The 13534-nt window shown below is 44.8% G+C and overlaps 1 protein-coding gene across 3 annotated transcripts in view; it reads left to right on the forward strand.

Moving 5' to 3' along the window:
* The first annotated feature begins 10233 nt into the window (after positions 1-10233).
* LOC111144497 (ASH2 like histone lysine methyltransferase complex subunit) overlaps positions 10234-13534 on the forward strand; it is a 29188-nt gene continuing 25887 nt past the window's right edge. Inside the window, exons 1-3 of one of the 3 annotated variants that reach the window (XM_022498806.1) lie at positions 10234-10421; positions 11084-11150; positions 11264-11409. In XM_022498806.1, the coding sequence (XP_022354514.1) occupies positions 10234-10421; positions 11084-11150; positions 11264-11409 (401 nt within the window). Of the gene's footprint in view, positions 10422-11083; positions 11151-11256; positions 11410-13534 lie in introns of those variants that run through there. The other 2 variants (XM_022498807.1, XM_022498808.1) reach the window with 2 other exon arrangements.

The following is a 13534-nucleotide window of genomic DNA, read 5'->3' on the forward strand; positions in this document are numbered from 1 at the left end:
TGAGGATGTCACCTCTGTTAGTCCAAACCACCACAGCAAGCTTGCGTCTGCTACAAGGGCCAGAGGGGAGAAGCAGCCAATAGGCATCCTTATATCCTTGGGTAGGCAAAGGCAACTTGCTTCCAAACTCCTCAGACTCTCGAGGACCCCCTTGTTGAACCCTTTGGGCCACTTTTGCACAGTGGGGCTGGTGGCACGTTTGGACTTATAGTGGGACAGTCCTTCACAGGAGATGCATTTCCACTCATTCAATAAATATTTCCCAAGTGCCTTCTGTGTGCAGGGCACTGTTTTAGGTGTGTGGGATACATCAGTGAGCAAAACACAAAAATCCTCACCCATGTGGAGCTTACTTTTTTTCTAATGAAAGGAAGAATAAAACCCTTTTTACTGTTTTTAGGACTCAAGTATCTGGTTACTGGGAGTAATCAGGAGTGTTTAGTTAACTCTGTTTATATACACATGAGATTAAGGACCAAGAGCTCAGGCAGAGACTAAATAAATGCTCCATTGAGATGAACCACCACAATAATTATCTTCATCTTTTTTTCTTTTTTTTTAAAGATTTTATTTATTTGACAGGGAGAGAGAGACAGTGCGAAAGGGAACACAAGCAGGGGGAGTGAAAGAGGAAGAAGCAGGCTTCCCACTGAACAGAGAGCTTGATCTGGGGCTCGATCCCAGGACCCTGGGATCATGACCTGAGCTGAAGGCAGACACAACGACTGAGCCACCCATGCTCCCCTATCTTCATCTTTTGATAGTTACAACAAATACAACATTTTTTGTTTTGGTTTTGGGTTGTTTTGGTTTTTGGTGGGTTTTTTGTTTGTTTTTTGTTGTTGTTGTTTTGTTTTGTTTTTTGCTTTATAGTTGATAAAAAAATAAAATATGGAGGTAGAGGGAGAGTGGGGAGCAGGGAGCAGAGTCCTGGACATCCGACCCATTGCTCTTTTTTCGGAAAGGGCCCAGAAACCTTTGGCAAAGGCTGGTATGGGGATGGGACATGCTTTTCCCCCTGTGAGTTCTCTCCCCTGGGGACAGGAGGCCCTCTGGTAGTCAAGAACCGTCTATATAAAGTACACATACAGTGTTTCTGAAGGCCCAACACTGGAATCTTTGCCAGTGTTACAGATATGAATCTTGGTCCACAACTCAAGTTAGCAAGGACTGGGACTATATAATCCAACATAATTTCTCTTTATATTCTCTTCCATTTCTTTTTGTAATCCAACAATAGAACTTTATGTTCTATTGGGGGTGGTACACCTAAGGCTTCCCCCGAAGGCATCCACTGAGCCTTCCCTTGCCCCATCTGGTGTTTAGTGATGGGCCCTGGCCCCTTCAGCTCCAGCAGCACCCTCTGCAACTTCTGGGCCAGGTTAGAGTTTGTAGGAGTCATCCTGTCCCCCCTGTGCCACACAAGGGCACCGAAATCACCACCAGGCTCAGTCCCATCTATCTAGACTTACCCCACCATCATGGCGCATCCCGTTTTCATCTGGGTAATCTACATGGGGGGTATTAGTATGTATCCTGAGTATCTTAGTTATGAGACCTTTCTGGACCTCTAAGGAATGCAGATGACTGTGTCACCTTGCGCTATCGCTCCTTCAGTCAGCGAAGCATAGGGCAACCCTGGTTGCAGGTTAGAACCACACAGGAAGCTTTCTTTTTTTTTTTAAGATTTTATTTTATTTATTTGACAGAGATCGCAAGTAGGCAGAGAAGCAGGCAGAGAGAGAGGAGGAAGCAGGCTCCCCGCTGAGCGGAGAGCCCGATGCGGGGCTCATCCCCGGACCCTGGGATCATGACCTGAGCTGAAGGCAGAGGTTTAACCCACTAAGCCACCCAGGTGCCCCCACAGGAAGCTTTTTTAAATCTACCAATGCCTGGATCCCTGCTTTACAAGGTTGAATTGTATTGGCCAAGGGGCATTGCCTGGTCTTCCTAAAGCTCCTCAGGTGATTTTAATGTATAGCCAGAGTTAAGCACTATGTGGGAAGCGAGAGTGTTGTGGCAAAAAGACTAAAGAGGGAAAAGAAAAGATGGGAAACCCATTACTGTTCCGGGAATCATTCAGCTATGTTAGCTACTAGCTAAGCATGGTCAGCTATTACCCGCTGTACACAACGCCCTGTTGCAAGGGATTACAGGAGAAAAGCTAGTGGGCAGGTGAAATAGGGTTAGAAATACTCTACTCCCTGCCACTCAGCATGATCCTCAGATGAGCGTCCTTGCCCCCACCAGGGAGATTGTTAGACATGCAAATCCAAGAATTTCAGGCCACACCCCCAGACTTTCAGCCTCTGCAAAGTACTGCCCGATGGCGCTGCCGCTATTTTGTTAAAGCAGACGCTTGGGAGGAAGAAGGTCTGGAACTAGGTTTTTAAGCTGCACGGCTTTCTGGAAAGTCTCAGGTCATGATCTCAGAGTCCTGGGATCCAGCCCTGCATCTGGCTCCTTGCTCAGCGGGAAGCCTGCTTTCACTCTCCCACTCCCCTTGCTTGTGTTCCCTTTCTCACTGTGTCTCTCTGTCAAATAAATAAATAAAATCTTAAAAGAAAAAAAAAAAAAAGAAGTTACTGCAGCTGTTTGATGAAGAGACAAAATGGATACAGCTTGAGTGTGTTCCTGGAGTGAGAAATAATCCAGCAACAGTTAGAAACTGGCTCAGATATGTCTTGGTTTTTTTTATTTTTTTAAAGATTTTATTTATTTATTTGACAGAGAGACACAGCTGGAGAGGGAACAGAAGCAGGGAGAGTGGAAGAGGGAGAAGCAGGCTCCCCGCTGAGCAAGGAGCCAGATGCGGTCCTCTGGGCTTGATCCCAGGACCCTGGGATCGTGACCCGAGCCAAAGCCAGACGCTTAACCACCGTACCACCCAGGCGCACCTTGGTTTTGTTTTTATTTTTTTATTTTTTATTTTTTTTTAAGATTTTATTTATTTATTGGACAGACAGAGATCACAAGCAGGCAGAGAGGCAGGCAGAGAGAGGAGGAAGTAGGCTCCCTGCTGAGCAGAGAGACCGATGCGGGGCTCGATTCCAGGACCCACGGATAATGACCTGAGCCGAAGGCAGCGGCTTAACCCACTGAGCCACCCAGGCACCCCTTGGTTTTGTTTTCAAATGAGAAGAAAATCTTCAGTTCCTTAAGGGTCTGGAACATCTTTTTTCAGCTTAAAAGATGATTAGGTTAGTTCATTTCAACACGTACCTTGGGGAAATTATTTAGTTCATATATGTGTAAAGTTCTTAAAAATATGTTTGCCTTTTCTTTTTTAAGGATTTTATTTATTTGAGAGAAAGTGCACAGAGGGAGAGTGAAAGGGGGAAGCAGACTTCCTGCTGAGCAGAGCATGATGTGGGACTCAATCCCAGGACCCTGAGATCATGACCTGAGTGGAAAGCAGATCCTTAACCCACTGAGCCACCCAGGAGCCCCATGAGTTCACCTTTTCTGATAACAAATCCAATTCACAGAAAAATCTAAGATACTACAGAAGTATATTACAGAAAGTCTCTTCTAATCACCTCCACTCCCTCAGAGATAACCACTGAGAAAAGCTATAACCCAGACTTTTTGTGTATAGTAACAAACATACAAAAAATTAGGATCACAGCATAATTGTTCTTTCCTCTTTTTTTTTTTTAAGTTTATTTAAGTAATCTCTACACCCAGTGTGGTGTGCGAACCCACAATCCCAAGATCAAGAGACTCCTGACTGAGCCAGCCAGGAGCCCCAGTACTGTTTTTCCCTGTACACTCTTTTTATTCTTGAATCCAGAAGGTCCATCAGACAAAATAATTGCTTCTTATTTAAACTGATTTAAGATTTTTTAAGTAATCTCTACACCCAGCATGGGACTCAAATTTACAACCCTGAGATGAAGAAACATGTTCTATTGACTGAGCCAGCCAGGTGCCCTACTAATTTTATCCAAAATAATTAAATCCCACGGGGTCAAACAATACCGATATGAAACCTGGTTTTTCACATTTGCCCTTCAAGCCAGAGGGAGCAGCTCAATGTGAACTGCGTGCAGAGTGGGGTGCTGATTGCTTTAAAGAAGTCAATTATTCATAAGACATCATGGTTTGTTAGAAATGATCACTTGTGTTTAACCTCATACAGGTGAACCAACCAGGATTATGGACACTGGGTCTGCAATAAAATTTTCTAATTTGCAGCTGAGGACTATTGAGTCACATGTACTCACATAAAGACTGCATGAAGCAAGGTTCCCAGGAGGAAATAACTTAGATGTGGTTCTTTTTTTTTTTTTTTCTCTCTAAAATTTTATTTATTTGAGAGAGTGCACGCCAGGGAGCATGAGTGAGGGCAGGGGCATGGGAGAGGGAGAAGCAGGCTCCCTGCTAAGCCACGGCTAAGGCCCATGGCTTAACTGACTGGGCCACCCAGGCATCCTAGATGTAATGCACATGGATGTAAGAATGGGGTGTGGGGTAATCCAGATGGAGGGAAACAGGACCCTAGAGATCTGAAGATGGAATGAGGTATCCTGAGGATGGTGGGTTCCAACAAGTCTGGAGCTCATCGGCTGGGCACTCTTGAACACGGAGCTGAGTCGGCGTTTTCCCTGAAAGGTGGTAGGTAGCTTGCTAAGGAAAGATGCAGTGGTGCAGGGGTGTCGAATGGCTGACTGGGCTGGAGTAGGAAACCCTGAAGCAGGAAGGTTCAGGTGTGGTCATCCTAGTGAGGCGAACAATTACAAGAGGCCGGAGGGAGGCACAACTGAGACGGGATCAATCTCCAGACAAATCTGGAGAAAAATGAGGAAGGAGACAGTTTTTTGTTTTTTGTTTTTAAAGCTTTTACTTACTTCTGATTTGAGCAACACTTGCACATTGCCAAGTACTTGGAAAACAGGATAGAGTAAGAGGCAGTCTTTATCAACCCACTGCTCAAGAATAACAATTGTGAGCATTCTGAATACTGTGCTTGAGGATGAGGGAACAGGCTCCGTATTTTCACCAGGGCCGGGCGAATAATGGACTCTCCAGCGGGCAGAGGGAGACAGCTTTCTGGCAAGCTGGGGGAGTTCCCTGCGGCTGACAGGGAGAGCTTCTAAAAATGTGGAGTTTCTCCCATTTATCCATCTTAAACTTCTAACCCGGTGCTATTAGTGATTTTCGTTTACCTTTATCTTGAACAGCTGCCCAGTGTAGGGGATGCCTTGCTTTCCAGTTCTTGAAATTAGGTCTGGTTCCACCTGGGCCTTACCCATTTTTACCCACAGGTGAGCTGGCTGTGCAATTCTCCTAAAATATTTTTTTAAGATCACTTATTTGCAGGAGAGGGAGAGAGAGTGAGCGAGCAAGCAAGCAAGAGAGAGAAAGCACAAGCCAGGAGGAGGGCAGAAGGAGAGGGAGAAGCACATACCCCACTGAGCAGGGAGCCGGCCTGGAGCTCAATCCCAAGACCCTGAGATCATGACCTAAGGGAAAGGCAGACACTTAACTGAGCCACCCAGGCGCTCTGAATTCTTCTAAAATCTGGAAACTCAAATATTCTCTGACTTCAAACTCTCCCCATTCCAGTTCCCGCCTTCTCATCTGGACTTCTGGATGCTGGATTCCCCATTTTCCCTGTCCTTCTGCTTTCTCCCAGGCCATGGTTAATCATCTGAACTGCTTTCTTGCTATCCTCTCTGGTTGCCTTTTCTCCTGGCCCTTCCTTTTATGTGCCTGGCAAAACTGTTTGACCTTCACTGTCCTGTAGCCTAGTGTTGCTGCAGGAACTCGAAGATAGAAACTGGAACCACCATAGCTGTGTAGGCTCAGAGCTCAGGGAGGCCGTCACTATCAGCCACCTGTACTGTCTCGTGGTGTCCTGTTCCTAATTACAAGCCACATCCTTATTCCATCCTCCCAATTTCTTCCTGTCTCAGAGGAATGGATTCTCTCCTTGCCATCAAACCGAACTTCTCCATCAGACAGCTGACTCAGCTACTTGACCCAGTTTCTTTAGAAAGCTGCTCCATCAACCACCACTTCTCCTGTATTTTCAACCTTTGGCTCCCTACTGATGAGTAGAAGTGTGTCATTAGCTCTGTCCCCTCACCCTGCATTCCCTTCCAGCTATCATTCAATTGTTCTGTCACCTTCAGAGTCAAACATTTGTTTAGGGACTATTTCAAACCTGTTACATGATTCCCTGAGGTTATCAAATCAATCTAATGGGTCACTACTGGCATTTTAAGAAAAGCTCTAACACAGAGTGCAGATTGTTTCAGGAATCTTTTAGTTGTAAATAATATAATGTATATACTGGGTCATATTGCAAAATGTATCATGGGAGTTGTGGTCAAACACTTGAAAGACCTTGCTCTAAATTGGTGGTCTGCAAAATTTTATTTGCATGAATTTATTATTGTAAGTTTAATTACCTGCAGAGGGTTTCAGGTGGATTGCAAACATTAGCATTGTTAAATAAAACTAAAAAGAAATTTCCACTGTAGTGATTTGACATCTTCCATAATCCATTCAAAAAATACACAATCAAAGGGCACCTGGCTGGCTCAGTAGGTTACGAGTCTGCCTTTGGCTCAGGTCATGATCTCAGGGTCCTGGAATTGGGCCCCACTTTGGGCTCCCTGCTCATCAGGGAGTCTGCTTCTCCCTCTGCCCCTCACCCTGGCTCATGCTATCTCTCTCATGCTGTCTCTCAAGGTGAATACATAAAATCTTAAAAAAAAAAAAAGAATGAGGATGAAAATAAACTTCAAAAAAATACGTGAACAAGTTTTGGGGCGCCTGGGTGACTCAGTGGATTAAAGCCTCTGCCTTCGGCTCAGGTCATGATCCCAGAGTCCTGGGATTGAGCCCCACTTCGGACTCTCTGCTCAGCAGGGAGCCTGCTTCTCCCCCCCACCCCACCTCTCTGCCTACTTGTGATCTCTGTCAAATAAATAAATAAAATCTTTAAAAAAAAATATGTGAGCAAGTTTTAATTGTTAGAAATTTTACATCATCTCATTTTCTCTTTATTTTTTTAAGGTTTATTTATTTGAGAGAGCCCAAGTGGTGGAGATATATATATGTATAATAAGATAAATAAATGTTTTAAAAGATTTATTTTTTAAAAGATTTTATTTATTTATTTGACAGAGATCACAAGTAGGCAGAGAGAGAGGAAGCAGGCTCCCCACTGAGCAGAGAGCCCAATGTGGGGCTCGATCCTAGGACCCTGGGATCATGACCTGAGCCGAAGGCAGAGGCTTTAACCCACTGAGCCACCCAGGTGCCCCTAAAAAGATTTTTTTTTAAAAAGATTTTATTTATTTATTTGACAGAGAGAGAGCACACACAAGCAGGAGGAGTGGCAGGCAGAGGGAGAAGGAGAAGCAGGCTCCCTGCAGAGCAGGGGGAGCCCGATGTGGGACTCAATCCCAGGATGTGGGACTCATGACCTGAGCTGAAGGCAGTTGCTTAACCAACCGAGCCATCCAGTGCCCTCTTTTTTTTAAGACTTTATTTACTTATTTGACAGAGAGGGCGCCTGGGTGGCTCAGTTGGTTGAGCAACTGCCTTCAGCTCAGGTCATGATCCCGGACTTCCAGGATCGAGTCCCGCATCGGGCTCCCAGCTCCTTGGGGAGTCTGCTTCTCCCTCTGACCTTCGCCTCTCTCATGCTCTCTCTCACTCATTCTCCCTCAAATAAATAAATAAATAAATAAATAAATAAATAAATAAATAAATAAATAAATAAATAAAATCTTATTTGACAGAGAGAGTGAGACAGCACAAGCAGGGGGAGCACCAGAGACAGAAGCAGGCTCCCCACTTAGCAGGGAGCCTGACGTGGGGCTTAATCCCAGGACCCCGGGATCATAACCTGAGCCGAAGGCAGATGCCAAATGAACTGAGCCACCCAAGAATTTATTTAATTCACATCCATGGATGAATATTACCATTGCTAGAATGAGACAGGTTTAGCATCAATTTTATTCCTATTTTTCTTTTTTTATACATGTAAGAGCTGACAATCTTTGTTTACATAAATAAGCAGATTCCCATCTAGGATTTATTGAATCTACTGAATTCAATTCTTTGAACTCCTTCAAAGTTCTATGCCAGAGCATACTGTGATCTATCATCAATTCTTTTAATTTAAATTTTCAGTTTCTTTTAGATTTAGAAAAGAATCACAAAGATAGTTCAAAGAGTTCCCCCATACAGCCTTGTTCCAGCTTCCCCTAATGCTGACATCTTAAAGCATACTATATTGATCAGAAATAAGAAATTAACATTGCTGTAATACTATTAACTACAGACATTGTTGATTCACCAGTTTTCCCACTAATATACCTTTTCTGTTCCAGATCTAATCCAGGACCCCACACTGCTTTTAGTGGTCATCTCCTTGTCTCCCCCAGAGTTTCTCAGTCTTTTCTTGTCTTTCATGATGTTGACAGTTTTGAAGTGTACTGATCAGTTAGAATGTCTCAATTTGGATTTGACTATTTCCTCTTTATTAGACTAGGATTATAGATTTTGGGGAAAGAATTCCAGAGATGAAGTCCTTCTCACTGCATCATATAAGGGGGCAAATGATTTGATTTACTAATGGGATGTTAACCTTGACCACTTAGCTAAGGTGGTGTCTGCCAGTTTCTCCATTGTAAAAATTACTATCTTCCTTTAAAATATTCTATTGTTGGGGCGCCTGGGTGGCTCAGTGGGTTAAAGCCTCTGCCTTTGTCTCGGGTCATGATTCCAGGGTCCTGGGATTGAGCCCCGTATCTTGCTCTCTGCTCCGTGGGGAACCTGCTTCCTCCTCTCTCTCTGCCTGCCTCTCTGCCTACTTGTGATCTTTGTCTGTCAAATAAATAAATAAAATCTTTTAAAAAATAATAAAATAAAATATTCTATTGTTTAGAAGCAAGTTAGACCAGCCCACACACTCAAGAGTTGGGATTCAAGCTCTACCTCCTGGAGGAAGCAGTACCACAGATTTTTAGCTGTATGTTAAAAACACCACTATAACTATTAAATATTTTGGGGGGAAATACTTCGAGTCTGTGAAAATATTCTGTCTCTTCTTAAAGTTTCACCCACTACTTTTAGCATTTATCACCAACAGTTTTTAAAATAATCTTATCAGCTGGTAACGCAATTAGGTCCTCCTTCAGTTTTGTTGACAGCAAATACTTGGGAACCAATGGCGAAATCCAAATATCTACATATTTCCAAGTGTTCTTGTGTCTGGAGTTCCATAGGTTTGTACACCTTCAGGCAGTACATCATAGATATGATTCAGGATTGGAGACAGGTATGCCTTCTTCTGTCAAGTGGGAGGAAAGAGTGTCCTTAGGCAACTTTGTAAAAAATCAGGATGTACACACTGATTTCCTGAAAACTGTCCTAGCCTGAATACTTCATGAGGTTAGTATTCTCGAGTTGGAAGACCACGGCGCTGAATGATTCTACTCCAGTGATTTCACCCACCAATACTGCCGTGGATTCCTCACGTTCTTACCTTTTGGTCGATACCTGTTCCTTTCTCCAAGGCCAATCTTTCAACCAGTAAGTCCTTAAGCACCTAACTGCCTAATTTGGGCTTCATTTTCCTTCTCTTACAATATTAAGCGGCTGGCAGCTTCCAGAACACACACTGCTGCTTACCTCTACCGCCTGGATATTCCAACCACGTCCCCTCTCCGGTCCTCGCCTGTACAGCGGGGGCTCTGCATTCACAGTCTAGGCTAGATGGCCACTTGAAAACGTGCTCGAAGTGGCCGATCTCGAGGAGTTCAGCGAACTGCTTCTGGAGCGGGGCACTGAGTGCTAGCTAGCGTTTGCATAAGACGTTTCCCACATTTCATGGTGAGGAATGTTTGCATACCACAACCGTAGGTACCCAGCGCTCTCAAAGCGCCTAGTCTGCGCGGTGATTTCCAGTGCTGACTACGAAAACGCAGTGTCCAGTCCTGAAATGACGTGAGTCCTAAAGGAAATCCACTAGTACTCTTGCCTCCTACGCCTTCCCGCCTACCAGCCCAGAGCAGCCCCAAGCGATCCCAACCCCGAGACCCCGCCCGCCTCCGCCTGCCCGCCCCACCTTAAAGTGGGCCCGGAGTGCCCGTTCTTCAGACAAGCGGTGGACCCATCAAGGGCCTTTACTGTTTGAAGATTAGAAAGCCTGGCAGCAACTCACGCGAGACAGAGATAGTATTCTCGCGAGAACTCTGGGAGGCGGCAGTGATGGCGGCGGCGGGAACTGGACCCGGACCCGGAGTGGATGCAGGACCCGGCCCAGCAGCGGCCGCAAATGCGACAGCGGCGGAAGAAGGGGAGACAAAACCGGTGGTAGCGGTGGCAACTGCCCCGGCTGGAGAGGGGACATCTGTTGCTCCAGTAGCGGAACCCGGTTCTGGAGAGGCAGAAAGCGGGTAAGACATCCTGTGGCCCGAGGCAGACACAGGGCGGGAGGCCCTCCCCTCTTGGAATCCGGCGGCTCCCGGGAGCCCTCCTGCCCGCCCCCTCCGAACCTAGGCCCAGCCGCCAACGGCTCGCCCTGCCCCCTCCAGGACTGTAGTCCCGCCCGCCGCTTGGCTCGTCCCCTTGGCCCTCCCCTCTGAACTGTATCTGAAACTACGCCCCTTTCAGCACCTTTCGCGGTTTGAGAGAGTCAAGGTTCTTGTTCTCTCTCCTGCTCTTGCATCCTAACAGGGGGCTCGTAGCTCTGTCTTCTAGCAGGAACCCCTCAAATATCCCAGGGGAAAAGCCACTTTGCATTGCCGGACTGGAAGAAGTAACGGTTCCTCTGAAAACGGTGGGAGAGCTGCATCCCTGCGAACCTTCCCCAGGACCAGTTCCATCCCGTGTAGTTTTGTCTGTAAGGGCCGACCAGGCTTCCCTGTGCCTCATGGGTCTGCGTCTGTCTAGGCCGTGTTCTTCCTAACCCGGGGCAGCCAGGCTGAGAACAGGCTTAGTTGAAACAACTGTAGAAGTGTGAAGTTCAGCTGGACTTGGATCATTATCTTTGGGAATACGCGTTTTGAGGTTTGTTTCTCTTGAAAATTCTTACTTGAGTGCTTCCATTATCTCGTAGGGATGCAAATTCAGTCGATGTAGGTGGTGGTTTGGAGACAGAATCCTCTAATGGGAAAGATACACTAGTAAGTATTTATTTTTGGATGTCTGCAAGGCAAAATAGGTTTTACATTTTTAAGTGAGTCAGAAATACAATTGAGTCAACTAACTTGATTTTCTGATTGCTCTGTGGACACAGGAAGGTGCTGGGGATACTTCAGAGGTGATGGATACCCAGGCAGGCTCGGTGGATGAAGAGAATGGCCGACAGCTGGGGGAGGTAGAGCTGCAGTGTGGGATATGTACAAAATGGTTCACAGCGGACACCTTTGGCATAGATACTTCGTGAGTATTTTTTGGTAATCTGTAAGAATCGCCCTGTTAAATAAATCTCAGCATGTTCAACACCTGAATCATAGTTTGTGAGCAAATATAAAAGCACATTATTTTCTATGTCTTCTAACCCCTGTTCAGTGAGTAGTAGGATTTGAATCAGAAATTGTTTTAGTAACCTGAGCGTGTTTTCTACCTGTTGAGGGCCCAGACCTAGTAGATGCAGTGATAGATATTGTCCTTGTTTTGAGCTTACAATCTGGTTAGGAGACAAAGCTGTGCAATTATGAAGCACTATATAAATATGGGACAGTATCATTTAAATGTTGTATTGGGTATTATGGATTTTGGGGAAAGGGTTGGTGTCTATGGTAGACAAAGTCTGTGGTCAAAAATTTGAGATGACCAGTGCCTCTTCATGCTTGAGCCATTCTTTTTATCCTTTTGGCTTCTAACTCACTCTCTTTAAGTATCCGATGTTCACTCCTCAGCGTATTTCCAATTTCCTCTTCTAATGAATCAAAATCATTTTATGATTGAGAATAAAAGGCTTTTTGCTTTATTGTAGGGATTCAGTCACCAGCAAGTGCTCGACATTGACTTTGTCTATGGAAATAATTGTATTGCTGGCTCTCTGTTGTTCCTTATGGTTCATGTTATGCAAGTAAATTTAGATTGTTTCAAGGCTGCATTATTAAGTCTGAAATTCTTCCTCAGTGGGTGGGTTTGCGAAGAAATATCATCCTTTAATAATTTATTTTATGTTTTCTAATTAAAAAGTTATAGTGGGTTTTGGAAATGCTAATGTTTAATTAACATGTAACTGGTGACCTAAGATAGAATGATTAAAAAAGAAAAAATACTAAAGGATCTGGAGGAAAGAATTGATCTTGGTAGAAGGATCTGTAGGGAAAATATACAACATAAGCAAAGCTGGTCACTTAGACAAGACCTAAAATTGGGCCCCTTTGGCCAAGAAGAATTTACTTGGATAGACAAAGCCTAGGAAATTTGGGCGCCTGGGTGGCTTAGTGGGTTATGCCTCTGCCTTCAGCTCAGGTCATGATCTCAGGATCCTGGGATTGAGTCCTGTATTGGGCTCTCTGCTCAGCGGGGAGCCTGTTTCCCCCTCTCTCTCTGCCTACTTGTGATCTCTCTCTGTGTGTCAAATAAATAAATAAAAAACTTAAAAAAAAAAAAAAAAGCCTAGGAAATTTACCAGAGAGAGAACTTGGGGTGCTTTAGGGAAGAATCAAAGCACAGTTTGGAGTTTTGGTAGGAACCAATTTGTACCTGAAATTGAGAAGTTACACCTGAAGCCCAATTAGGTGGGACAGATTATCTTTCATAGCTGAGATGGAGGAAGTGAGCTAGCAGGGTTGGAAAAAGGCAGCTGTAAACACCTGATTATATTTGAATTAAATAATGACTGCCTACATATCTCTAGTTTGAGGCTTTGCTCTCTGTAGGTGATTTTATCACAGGGGGCTGTTGAACAGAAAGGTTTCGAGAGCAAGGTAAAGGTAAGGGAACTCAATTTTACATTCACAATAACATTTCTTAATTTCTTGAATGGTGGCAATAGACACACACTCGGGAAGCTTCTCTTTGAGCATAACTTAAGCAAGTTTCAGCTGAGTCCAAGATAAACCTGTGTTTGTTTGTTTGTTTGTTTGTTTGTTTTTAACAAACCTGCTTTTGATTTCTTCTCTTACAACTTGAACCAGTCTTGTATTTTTCTGTTACATTCTCCTTTTTAAGACTAATGTCTCCCTGTACTCTACTTCCAGTCATTGGATATAGTCACCACCACACCTCCTTCTCCAATTCATTGATTCCTCAGTTATATCCTCAGCATCCACCATTTTTCTTTCAAATGTTATTTATTTGACAGACAGAGATCACAAGTAGGCAGAGAGGCAGGCAGAGAGGCAGGCAGAGGGCGGGGGCTGGGGGGGAAGCAGGCTCCCTGCTGAGCAGAGAGCCCGATTCGGGGCTCGATCCCAGGACCCTGGGATCATGACCTGAGCCGAAGGCAGAGGCTTTAACCCACTGAGCCACTCAGGTGCCCCAGCACCCACCATTTTTTAACTCTCTCCCTCCATTGGCATCTTTCTCTCTGCCTCTAAACAGACAG

This window comes from Enhydra lutris, unplaced genomic scaffold, assembly GCF_002288905.1.
Source record: "Enhydra lutris kenyoni isolate GAN:26980312 unplaced genomic scaffold, ASM228890v2 scaffoldscaffold11, whole genome shotgun sequence".
NCBI lineage: Eukaryota > Metazoa > Chordata > Mammalia > Carnivora > Mustelidae > Enhydra > Enhydra lutris.